At 42.6% G+C, this 12311-nt stretch overlaps 1 protein-coding gene across 5 annotated transcripts in view; it reads right to left on the reverse strand.

Moving 5' to 3' along the window:
- LOC120518298 (protein unc-79 homolog) overlaps positions 1-12311 on the reverse strand; it is a 240182-nt gene that overhangs the window by 150174 nt on the left and 77697 nt on the right. For all 5 annotated transcript variants that reach the window (XM_039741016.1, XM_039741014.1, XM_039741015.1 and 2 more), the window contains 3 exons: positions 8223-8278; positions 3616-3745; positions 2102-2166 (listed from right to left, as the gene is read on the reverse strand). In XM_039741016.1, coding sequence (XP_039596950.1) covers positions 2102-2166; positions 3616-3745; positions 8223-8278 — 251 coding nt within the window. The remainder of the gene's footprint in view (positions 1-2101; positions 2167-3615; positions 3746-8222; positions 8279-12311) is intronic.

The following is a 12311-nucleotide window of genomic DNA, read 5'->3' on the forward strand; positions in this document are numbered from 1 at the left end:
CTGGGTCACCTGCCAATCACTGCCCTCCACCCTACAAACACTTAGGGTCTCCCACAGCTCCTGGTGGTTCAAAAAAGTATGGGAGTTTTACAGAGTTTCCTTATGTTTGGTGGTGCATTTTTATTATTTACAGGTTATCTGTCTCACTCGGTTCTTTTGATTGCATCTTTGGATTCTGTTTGAGGTTTGTGTTTTCTGGGGATGATGTTTTGTTACAGGCGTTCTGTTCTTGCCATCATTCTAGCTGGGGTTTGGCAGTATACCCCCCTCTAGTGGGCATTTTTATAAGTGCTTTTGGAACTCTTTAGTGCCTGGGCCACCTAATCCATGACAGTCTGCATATAACTTGATGATGCACCAGTGTACTGCCAACATTAACGAACTGAGTAAAGATGAAGAGAAGCCTTTAAACGAAAGCCGAAACCTTTACCTAAAATGCCTACACAAACTTGTAGTCTTAAAAAGCTAAGAATCACACATAAATTTTGTTTTCAATGAACAATCATGGAGGCTAGAGAGACTATGGCAGCAGTATATAAAGCAACATGCTAATGTAGTTATCATGCATGACGTCTGAAGCAACACCCTTCACAATCAGGAGACATGTTGTAGCAATGGAACCATAAAATGGTGGTGCCCACAATAAAAACAAAATGGTGCGGCAGTAAGTAAAAACGTGACAAAAATAATATATACATAATTACAGAGATGAATGATGGCAAATATATACCAATCCATCCCTAATCCCTGTAGCTCATAAACTCAAAAAATGGCTTAAAGGATTGGTCTAACACGTTGACCATTAAATACGAGTCAGCACATAAATGGAGATCTATAGGCGGACACCATCTATGAGTTGTCTTGTAAGCCATCTTTAGGTCTGTAGCACCAAATATGAGCACGATCATGGGTAAAACTTGCAAATTGTAAGTCTAAAATAAGAGCAACAAATCCACATATTTCACTTTCATTTGGTGTTTTTTTGTGAGACACAATTTGGATAACATTCAATTTACATATGTAGAACCAAAACCTCTTGACGACTAGCAGCACGCCACAATAATATTTTAAATAGAAACTGCAACAATTACAGTATAAGGGGCAATGTACTATGGGGTTATTGTGAGCTTTAAGATTTTTATTTCATTCGCTTTACTGTGGAGTTCCTGGGACTTCTAGTTCGCTATTCTGAGGTTTCTGTAATCAAGGAATTTGATACAAATATCTATTTTGTCGTATCTTAATATGTATATGTCTTATCACAGCACCATTTTGAATATTGATGGATGACAGCATTATGGTGTGTGTCACAGGAGGCTGGGGGTGAGACCCAACCAGGACACCTGGATGATGAGGGGACCACGGGGATGGAACAAGGAGGCTCAAACCCACTGGGGCCCGTGGGCACCGCACCGCCACCGCCAAGAAACATGTGTTTCTTATCGGCCTTTGCTGAGGAACTGCGCCGAGTTCCCCTGGAACACACAGACTTGACATCATCAGTGTGACTGTATATAACCGTATTTCTGAAACTATGGATCACGACCTGAACTTGGGTTGCGCTGAGTCATGAATCACAATAGCACTGAATGGGAAAGAGATGCGAACAGTTTGACCAATGCCTTTCATTGAGTCGCTGTGGTCAGCTTAAGCAAATGTCATTGCTCTGTAATTGATCCCCCAACAGGACGGCGATCGGGCGATTCTCCAAGGAGAAACTGGACAACAATAGGTGACTATGGGTGACAAAGACAAAAATTGGGTTGTGGGAAAAAAAATAAAATTTAAGAACCACTTGTATATAAGTCATATTTTATGCTGTTTCAGTATCCACATTTGGGTACTTCTTCTGTGTATTTTCATTCTTGGTTTTCTGGCTTATATTCTGGTATTCGATTCATGATCTTGCAGACCACATCTCTAGAAATGCAGGACATAACCTCAATGACAGACCCAAAATATTTGTGGGAAAATCTTAATTAGAAGTGAGGACAACCCCAAAACTTCAACTTGACCATGACAGTCACTTGAGGTGATGCCTTTTGTAACATTTCACATTTCAGAAGAAGAAATCAAATAAAACCTGCAATGCAGACATCACCTTTACAGCTGGCTTGTTGATCGCATTGTGGCACTCGATATGCTGGCAATGGATGGGATTCCAAGCTACAAAAAAAAAAAACCTATTGTTAACACATGCAAAGCCAAGAAACCACATTCTGCCCAGATTACAAGTGGAGTGCAGGGCTGATACTGTCAGTAATGACCTGTGTGATGCATTATGAAGTACAAAATACAGCAATGAAGCCCCCGTACAACTGAACAACTTCATAATGAATAGATAGGGGAGGATTTCTGCCAGCTTTACGTAACCAACTTGTGCCCAAATGCTTAATCAGTTTCATTAACAGGAACAGTGGTGTGACGCAGTGGGGAACATTGGACTGGCCCAACTAGTTGGAGCGTGTTGTGGTCACCAGGTTTGACGTAAGTGTAGACTTCAAAATGACAGTTAAATCAAACACTCCAATCATGTGTTGTGCTTTCAAACAGAGTACAGGGTGAAAAGAATTGGCTTTTATTAGCATATTCCACTTTGTCCCAAGGCTCCTGAAATTGGGATTGTCTTTAAACATTAAGTGGTCTCCATGTGTAACGTACTATGGTCTTCATTACATTTTGAAACAGCTGTGTACTGTCCCTTTAATTGTGCCTTATGTTCTTTGTGGGTTGTTCCCCTAGAGGCGGGGCCATCATGACATCACTGCCACTGAGACCGCCCCCAAGACGAGGCCTCAGGAGTGATTCATTGAAATTCACTGGAGGATATTCAGGGATTGCTTTTTGATTTGGATTTGCCAGTTGTTCACAATTTTTATACTCTATTTCTTGTTTTTTTTCTTTTTTGTGACTTGATTACCTTGGTTCCCTTTTGCTCTTGTTGAAACCCTTTTCATCTCCCATTTTTCTGTTTAATAAGTCTTTCCTTTATAAATATTTAATGTTCTGATTATTCAATGCAAGCCAGAGTTCAATGGTCCTCCCTCTTGTGAGGTATTTTTGTATCTTTAAACCAATTATGTACATTTTGGAGCCTAGTCAAACTGTTAGCAGCTGACTGGATTGGGGTGAGGATGTTCTGGACAAGCCAGTGGCCTGCTTTGAAGGCCTCACACTATTTCGTAGCACATCTGGAACAACACACAATTTGTCAATCATCGATTGTGACACATATGTAAGGATAGTTTAGAAGGAGTATCCACAGTCTTGGACAAAGTGTTGTCCACAGCACTGACCTTCATACAGTTGTGACAGTTGTGTTGTAATGTCATCACATGCAACTTCAGTGACCTTCAAGTCACCACGTTACAGCAATGCTACCACAAAATGGTGGTGCCAACAGAAAAACACCAACACGACACCACATAGGGTGTGTAGTGAAGCCCATCTGAACAAGGAGAACACACATAGAGTCCACACCAAGGTTTGTGAGGCAGTGGTGCTATGGCAAGAGCCCAAAAGGCAAGACGAATGAACAGTAAGTGAGGATGGTCTGCTTACTGAGCAAAAAACAAATTGAACTGGAAGCTCTCAGAACTTGCATGAAGGCCTCACCTGTGTACTGCAGTCCTCTGTATTCACTAATTGCTCCCGGTGGCTTCAGATTGGGCCAGTAATGGAAAAGCATTTGAACAGCCGGAGGCTTCACCTGAGATGGACCGTAGGCAATGACGTACAATAAATCCTGAAACAAAGACAAAAAAAAAGTCATAGTGTTTGATTTGTATGGGCGCCTAGGGGGCATCTTAACAGCTCTCGCCAGGTTGTTGTTAAACCGTCCCCTCCTCCTTCCACAGTACTGGGGGATATCAGTGGAAAGACACTTGACACCACTTCCTCTTCAGAAAACCCCACTCCTTCTGGTCTCCCACTATATAGCCAAGACAGCCGCTGGGAATGAGGGTTGAATCTGAATCCGTGTTTGACGGAGACGGAGCTCCCGGTTGGAACTCTGTGTTACAGTGGATGCCGTTAATCTTGCAAAGTTATGTATCTTCTGCTGTTATTTTTTTTTTCCATTTTATTTTTGCACTCTGTCAAAATGGGGTTTACCAGGGTGGTACCCCAAACCACCACTCTGTTCATTTTCATTTACTACAGAATATTTATATAATACTGCGGTGGGCTGGCGCCCTGCCCGAGGTTTGTTTCCTGCCTTGTGCCCTGTGTTGGCTGGGATTGGCTCCAGCGGACCCCCGTGACCCTGTGGTTGGGATATGGCGGGTTGGATAATGGATGGACGGATATTTATATAATAAAAATTTGATAACATAAAAAAAGAAATATAGCGCTAACTTTTTCAAATTGATAAAAATTTTTCATAACCAATGATAAGAATAAGAGGCACAAAAAAGTTACTGTCAGGAAAAAAGGTGCACCAACATGGCAAAAGGTCCCACTAATGACCCTGAACAGGAAGATACGTAAGAAAGTGGTGCTCCATAAAAAGAAGACGGGCAGCATAAACGCTACCTTACCGCACTGCCTCCTTCAGTGGTCCTCGGGTGTGTCAGAAGCCTGCTGAGAGCAGACGCAAAACTGACACTGGAGTGGGCCAGCGGTTCATTTCGCCCCATAGGTACCATACCATATGTTTGTTTTGGGACATGTCCTTTCCTGACTGACTCGGGGATGGAGTGGATGGTTCCTCATGCCACATGAACAAGGCTGACTTGCCCCCCGGGTGGTGCGTTTTCAGCCCTTAGTGGTTGTAAGATTTGTCAAACATGGTGCACCCAGGCATCTTTTGAAATAAGCATTATCACTCCAGGACAAGAGGGGCTGCTGTTGCTAAAGGTATCCTCATCTTTTTTCACAGCCCGGAGAAGTCACCCAGTGAGGACACACTCCACCCACAGTGACTTCCAAACAATACCTGCCCCTTCCTGTCAAGTCGCTTTAAAAAAGAAGAGATCCAGAAAGGTGGTCTCTTCAAACCAATCAGGAGCCATGCACGGTGTGATTGATCGAGTGAGAACAGACAAAGAACCAACACCCAGCTGATGTCGTTTCAGTGCCCTTTGAGTTGTGCTTTACGCACGTCATTTTACTTTATTTTCTGTTTCTTGTTGGACTTTTTGTTTTTAATGGGGTGGTAACCCAACTTTTCTCCCGGCTCCCAACTGCCTGCATGATGACAGTCACAGATTAGGCAGACTAGGTGAAAGGGCACTTAGTGGGACTTGAGAAGATAGCAAGTGGGAGAGCATAGCAAAGACCTTCAAATCAGAGAGTTTTCTCTTCCCTGTGTGTTCCTTTGATAATCAGGGCTTTCCCTGGGCTCATCCCTGTTTTTGGTAATAACCACACAAGGTTTGATATCAGAGACTCTGCTTGTGAGAGACACTGGTGGGGTGTCTCTCGTTACAAAGCCAAGGAGGCGTAGCTTTATGTCACACTTGTAGTCTGTTAAGCTTTCTCGGTTCTATCATCTAACTGCTCGATGTAGGATGAGTTCACTCTAGATTGCAGACCCCTAAGCTGGCCCCAGACCTTCAGCAGGAGGCAGACATAATGATCTAATGTCCCTAACACTAACCCCACACTGTTAAGGCTTTGTCTATCAAAGTACTGTTAGCGATTATATATAAGAGTGACACGTCTTGTAAGCGGGGCTCCGAATATGTCTTTGTTAAATAAATATCTTGTGCTTCAGAAAGTTTTTATGTATAAGTGATGAAGTGGAACCCTACAGTGATTGCACTCCAGGGGCCTCATGTATAAACGGTGCGTACACACAAAAATGTTGCATAAGCCTGTTACCACGCTCACATCGCAATGTATAAAACCTTAACTTGCCGTAAAGCCATGCACATTTTCATGCTAGCTGAAACTGTGGCGTACGCAAGTTCCGTGTTCGGTTTTGCAAACTGGCAGCACCCAGCGTCAAAGCAGTGCTTTTGTTCCAGTGTGCTTTCCCTGTCTTTTTTAGATCCACATCCCTGACGCGGCTTTATCAAGTACACTGAAATTAACTCCATATTGTTTATTAGTTTAAGGCATCTGATTGTAATTAACCAGTAACAATATAATGGTCCATGGAATAGCCAAACTATTCCAAATAATATAGCTGCTTTAACATTGTTACTCTCACTGCACCTTCTTCTTCTTTCAGCTGCTCCCATTAGGGGCTGCCACAGCGGATCATCTTTTTCCATATTACTCTCACTGCACCACTCGGAGTATTTATATCACTGTATCTGAGTGTGAATCACAGCAGCAGCTGATCGGAAAGAGAATTATTGGTATACAGCATCATGCACATGCTGCCTCAGCCATGTGCTGTTTAAACTGCTCTCATACGACAAACACTTCAGAGCCTTTCATGTACGGACCTCGTGGTTCAGAAACAGTTTCATCCCAAGATCTCTAAACGCACTCAATCAGTCCATCAAGTGCTCCTTGTAGAACTGTTTGTACTTATAAGTACAATCACCTCACTATAAACCTGCGATACAGTTATAATATTGCACAACCTGGGCCACTTTATAAAGCGCGTATTTACATATGATGACGATATCATTTTTAAGATGAAATGCAGCAAAATATGTTTATTTCATTATACAGGTAAAATGTTAACATCATTTACATAATCTATATTGTTAATAAACATGTGAGGACATGGTGGCGCAGCGATATCTAGTTCATGGATTGTTCCTGCCTCGCGCTGTATTCTTGCTGGGACTGGCGCGACACTGGATGGATAGATGGATAAAATAATTAAACATGTACTACGAAGATATTTCAATTATCCTTAAAAGTTTTGAACAATCGGCGTTCTAAGCTTACAGATGGCTTAACGTCTATTACAGAGCTGATTGTGTGGCGACTGGTTACTTTGAGAAAGAAAAGGAAGGACAGGAATTGGGGGTTAGTACGTTTGAAAGAGACAGTAACTGCTGCAATAAATTATTTCATCAAAGGTTGCGCACGGCGCAGCAAACATCTTACATGAGGCATGAACAATCACTGGACAGGGAGCCAGCTCGTCACTAACACTGCGCCACCGTGATCCCATGTTTAATAACATGCTTTAATTCCTGTCATCATGAAAATGATATCAAGTACACATCTCAGTATTTAAATTATTCAGAGAGCTGCAATACCACGAATGTAATGGATTCTGTGTCCTGTTGGAGGAAGAGAAAGCCCGTTTAAGAAGCACGTAGTGATTCACACACATAGAGCACATAGAAGATCAAATACAAAACAAAGCATTTAATGTGCTACTTTAGTTACAATGGGATTTGAGAAACTAGTAAATTAAACGATTTTAAGATGAAGTTTATGATGTTCTACTTTAATGACAAAATAAACTACATGATTAAAGTGGAAATTTCGAGATTAAAGTTGACATTTCAAGCTTTTTTCCCCACTGTGTCCCTATTTTATTTTATTTTCTCTGTACCCTAATAAGCTTTCATATGACACTCAGACGGTGGGCTACGACTCGCCTTTTCACGGTGACTTTGATATCTGACAACTTCTTTTTTATTTCGGGCACTGTGCGACTTTGTGAACTTGAGCTTTCGAGTTTCTCTGACACTCTGTTTCACTTGATCAACTTCCTTTTGTTGATTTTACATCACTGTTTAAATCAACAAATAGTAAGTTTTTCTTTGCCTCCACTTGGTATTCGCTGAAATTCTTCTATTCCTCCCCATGGTTTTTGCCATTGCCTTTTCACAGAATGCTGAGCTTAAGGGCTATTTATATTGATTTGCATATTCAAAGAGGTGTAATTTTGGGAGGAGTTTGGGGAGTGGCAGCAGGTGCGTGTATGTGCGTTACTTTTCACGCTGACCGAGAAGTGCACGAACGTGGAAGTTGGCACTCGCAGATTTATGCATCTGGATTTTTTTATGCGTACGAACATTTCCGCTTTTGACAATACACCATGTTTTAATGTGAATTCTACGCAGGGCATTATGCATGAGGCCCCACGTGTGAAGAGGTGTCCAATGTCAACCAAATGATCTTCAGTCCTCAGCCCACTGAGCAACTCAGGGGGGTGAAAGTCCACCAGCCGAACGTCCGGCTAAGACACAAAAGGGTTACTCATCGGGCAGTAGTGTGGACCTAAATGGCCCCAGTTCAGGACTACCCCATATTTCATAATAAGGTCAGTCACAAACATGTCATATAAGCACAAATTCTCTTACCTTCCAGACCTCCTGCTTGTACTTCATAAGGCATTCTAATAACTGACAGTGATACACTAAAACATAAAAGAAACACAATTACAAATCAGAAAAAGACCAGCACACTCTGAGAACACACTCCTCACATTCAAAGACGTACTAACAACATAACACACAAACACTACGAGAGCACTGAGCATGTCACATAAAGATTTGGGGGCAAACAGCCAGCCTGAGTAAACCTGGAAGAAAAACATGAAAGTGTGGATGACAATGGTGATAAACGTGACAAGTGCAGACGACAAGACCCCGTCCTGATCAAGGAGTAAGGCAATGGTCCTGCCACCTAGTGTCCATTTCTTAGAACTGCTTCCCTGATAACACCATTGAGCGCAAGCATCAATAAATCTACAGTGCATCCGGAAAGTATTCACAGCCTATCACTTTTTCCACATTTTGTTGAGTTACAGCCTTATTCCAAAATGGATTAAATTAATTTTTTTCCTCAGAATTCTACACACAACACCCCATAATGACAACGTGAAAAAAGTTTACTTGAGATTTTTGCAAATTTATTAAAAATAAAAAAATTGAGTAAGCACATGTACATAAGTATTCACAGCCTTTGCCATGAAGCTCAAAATTGAGCTCAGGTGCATCCTGTTTCCCCTGATCATCCTTGAGATGTTTCTGCAGCTTAATTGGAGTCCACTTGTGGTAAATTCAGTTGATTAGACATGATTTGGAAAGGCACACACCTGTCTATAGAAGGTCCCACAGTTGACAGTTCATGTCAGAGCACAAACCAAGCATGAAGTCAAAGGAATTGTCTGTAGACCTCCGAGACAGGATTGTCTCGAGGCACAAATCTAGGGAAGGTTACAGAAAAATGTCTGCTGCTTTGAAGGTCCCAATGAGCACAGTGGCCTCTATCATCCGTAAGTGGAAGAAGTTCGAAACCACCAGGACTCTTTCTAGAGGTGGCAGGCCATCTAAACTGAGCGAGAAGGGCCATAGTCAGGAAGGTGACCAAGAACCCGATGGTCACTCTGTCCAGGAGAACCTTCCCGAAGCCACTCCTTAGTAAAAGGCACATGGCAGTCCGCCTGGAGTTTGCCAAAAGGCACCTGAAGGACTCTCAGACCATGAGAAACAAAATTCTCTGGTCTGATGAGACAAAGATTGAACTCTTTGGAGTGAATGCCAGGCATCATGTTTGGAGGAAACCAGGCACCGCTCATCACCAGGCTGTGGGGATGGTTTTCAGTGGCAGGAACTGGGAGACTAGTCAGGATAAAGGGAAAGATGACTGCAGCAATGTACAGAGACATCCTGGATGAAAACCTGCTCCAGAGCGCTCCTGACCTCAGACTGAGGCGACGGTTCATCTTTCAGCAGGACAACGACCCTAAGCACACAGCCAAGATATCAAAGGAGTGGCTTCAGGACAACTCTGTGAATGTCCTTGAGTGGCCCAGCCAGAGCCCAGACTTGAATCTGATTGAACATCTCTGGAGAGATCTTAAAATGACTGTGCACTGACACTTCCCATCCAACCTGATGGAGCTTGAGAGGTGCTGCAAAGAGGAATGGGTGAAACTGGCCAAGGATAGGTGTGCCAAGCTTGTGGCATCATATTCAAAAAGACTTGAGGCTGTAATTGCTGCCAAAGGTGCATCGACAAAGTATTGAGCAAAGGCTGTGAATACTTATGTACATGTGATTTCTCAGTTTTTTCATTTTTAATAAATTTGCAAAAACCTCAAGTAAACTTTTTTCACGTTGTCATTATGGGATGTTGTGTGTAGAATTCTGAGGGAAAAAAATGAATTTAATCCATTTTGGAATAAGACTGTGACATAACAAAATGTGGAAAAAGTGATGCGCTGTGAATACTTTCCAGATGCACTGTATATGGCTACACTTTGGACTAACATTAAAGGACAAGTTTGGTCATGTTAAAGTTGAAAGTTGTTTCTTCACAAATGCTGTACTGTATAAATTAATTTGATACCTAAAATTGCATTCTAAATTGACGCATTTTTTATAAATTAAAAAAACAACTTTGTCCGTTCAAGTCCAAACATGAAAAGTGAGCTTAAATTTACCAAATATGTTCATTTTTCAAGGCAAGAACATTATCGGAGATTGCACAAATGTTGTTTACCAGATATTCATCCGTGCCTTTGCACAAAGTGAGCACACATCGCTTTAGAAAAGAATTAAAAAGGGAAGCAAGCTACTTCTAAGATTTGCACTTCATCTCGCTGATTGCCCTCTCCTTCTGCGGTAACATTGCACTCCATAGGTGTGTGGTTTCCTCCAGCTCATTTCCTTAAAAATAACGATCAACAGACAAATTTACTTCAGCCTTTAACCACTATGTCAGATTTTCAGTGGGTCAAAAGTTTCCCATCTCTTTAAACAGCATGGAGGACTCCAGGAACTGATGTCATGATTTTTGAGAAGCTAATTGGTGTCATTAAGGGCTAAGTGGGACGTCTGTGGATACCTGTAGGCTCAGTGCCTTGCTGTGGTTAGGACAATGGGGAATATCAAAAAAACTAAGTCTGGACCTGAAGAGGGAAAGTTGTGGATCTTCGCAAGTTAGGTTCTTCCTTAGGAACCATCTCCAAGTGGCTCAAGGTACCATGAGCAACTCTATACTCAGTTGTTTGAAAATATAGGCACCATCATCATGAAGGAGACACATATTCACTCAAAGCGATGGACAAACATTGTTTTGAAAGTTTCAACAGAACCCAAAGAAAAGAGCTAAAGGACTGGTGAAGAAGTTGAGCAAAAGTGACATCATCCACCATTACAAGATGTGGTGCGGCCTTGGCTGGGATGCCCCTGTGATGGAAGGACTGGGGAAGAGGGAATATTCAGGTCAATACCACCCCCGGAACACTAGAGGGCAATCCCCCTGACTCACAGCGGGGCCATGGGTTTGGAGCACAGAAGCTCAACCCTGCTGGGGCCAATGGCCACCGCCAGGGGGCGCCTGGATGGTTGTCGAGTCCTGGGTCGCAGTACCTCCGCCACACCCGGAAGTGCTGCTGGAAGAAGAACTAGAACTGGGAGCAGCTGGAGCACTTCCGGGCGCCCTATAAAAGGGGCTGCCTCACTCTATTCGAGGAGCCAGAGTCCGGAGGTGGAAAACAAAGCTTGCTGGGAGAGCAGTGGTGGCGGCATAGAAAGAGAGAAAGATAAAGAAAACGAAAGAAAAAGAGACTTAGCATTACTGCTGGTACTTGTGTACTGGGCTGTGTAGTGGACAGCGAAAGGAAAGCGCTGCCCCAGTTAAAATAAAAAGTGTGTGCAGGAGAGAACTTGTGTCTCACATCTGTCTGTGTCAGATAGGGTAGCTGGTACACCCCCTGGTGGTCCAAAAAGAGCACTTCATCACCATGGCCTGAAAGGTTGCTGAGTGCTGACCAAGGAAGAAACCGTTACTCCGAAATCAACTTAAAAAAGAGCACAGTTTTGTTTTTGGTCACCAAGACAACGACTTTTTGGAGGAGACAAAACCAAATGTGAACTGTTTGTCCATTATGATCAAGGATATGAACAGAGGCTGAAGGTTGAGGCTTTTAATCCAAAGAACACCACCCTATCTGTTGGGGTAAAGGGACTGCGGCACTTCCTCAAACAGATGGCAGCAGGAAATACGAGCATCATATGGAAATTCTGTAGCAGCTGCTCAAAACATCAGCCAGAAAGCTAAAGCCTGGTCTCAAATGGGTCTTCCAACAGAACGATGATCCCAAGAATACATCCAAAGTGTTAACATAATGGCTTGCAGACAACCATGGGACAATATTGGAGTGGCCATGATAAACTCCTGACTTGAATCCAATGGAAAATATGTGGACCATACTGAAGAAATGTGTCCAAGCATGGAGGCCTACGAGCTTGGCTCAATTACACCAGTTCCCTCAGGAGCAATTGGCCAAAATTTTGGAAAAATATTTTGAGATGTTTGTGGAAAGGAACCGTAAGAGTTTGGTTCTGGTTAAGCAATTTAAAGGCAACACCACCAAACTCTAACTTGATGTATGGAAATTTCTGAACCATGGAAAATCTGACAGTGCTTCAAAGCTGAAA

The sequence above is a fragment of the Polypterus senegalus genome, chromosome 18, assembly GCF_016835505.1.
Source record: "Polypterus senegalus isolate Bchr_013 chromosome 18, ASM1683550v1, whole genome shotgun sequence".
Lineage (NCBI taxonomy): Eukaryota > Metazoa > Chordata > Cladistia > Polypteriformes > Polypteridae > Polypterus > Polypterus senegalus.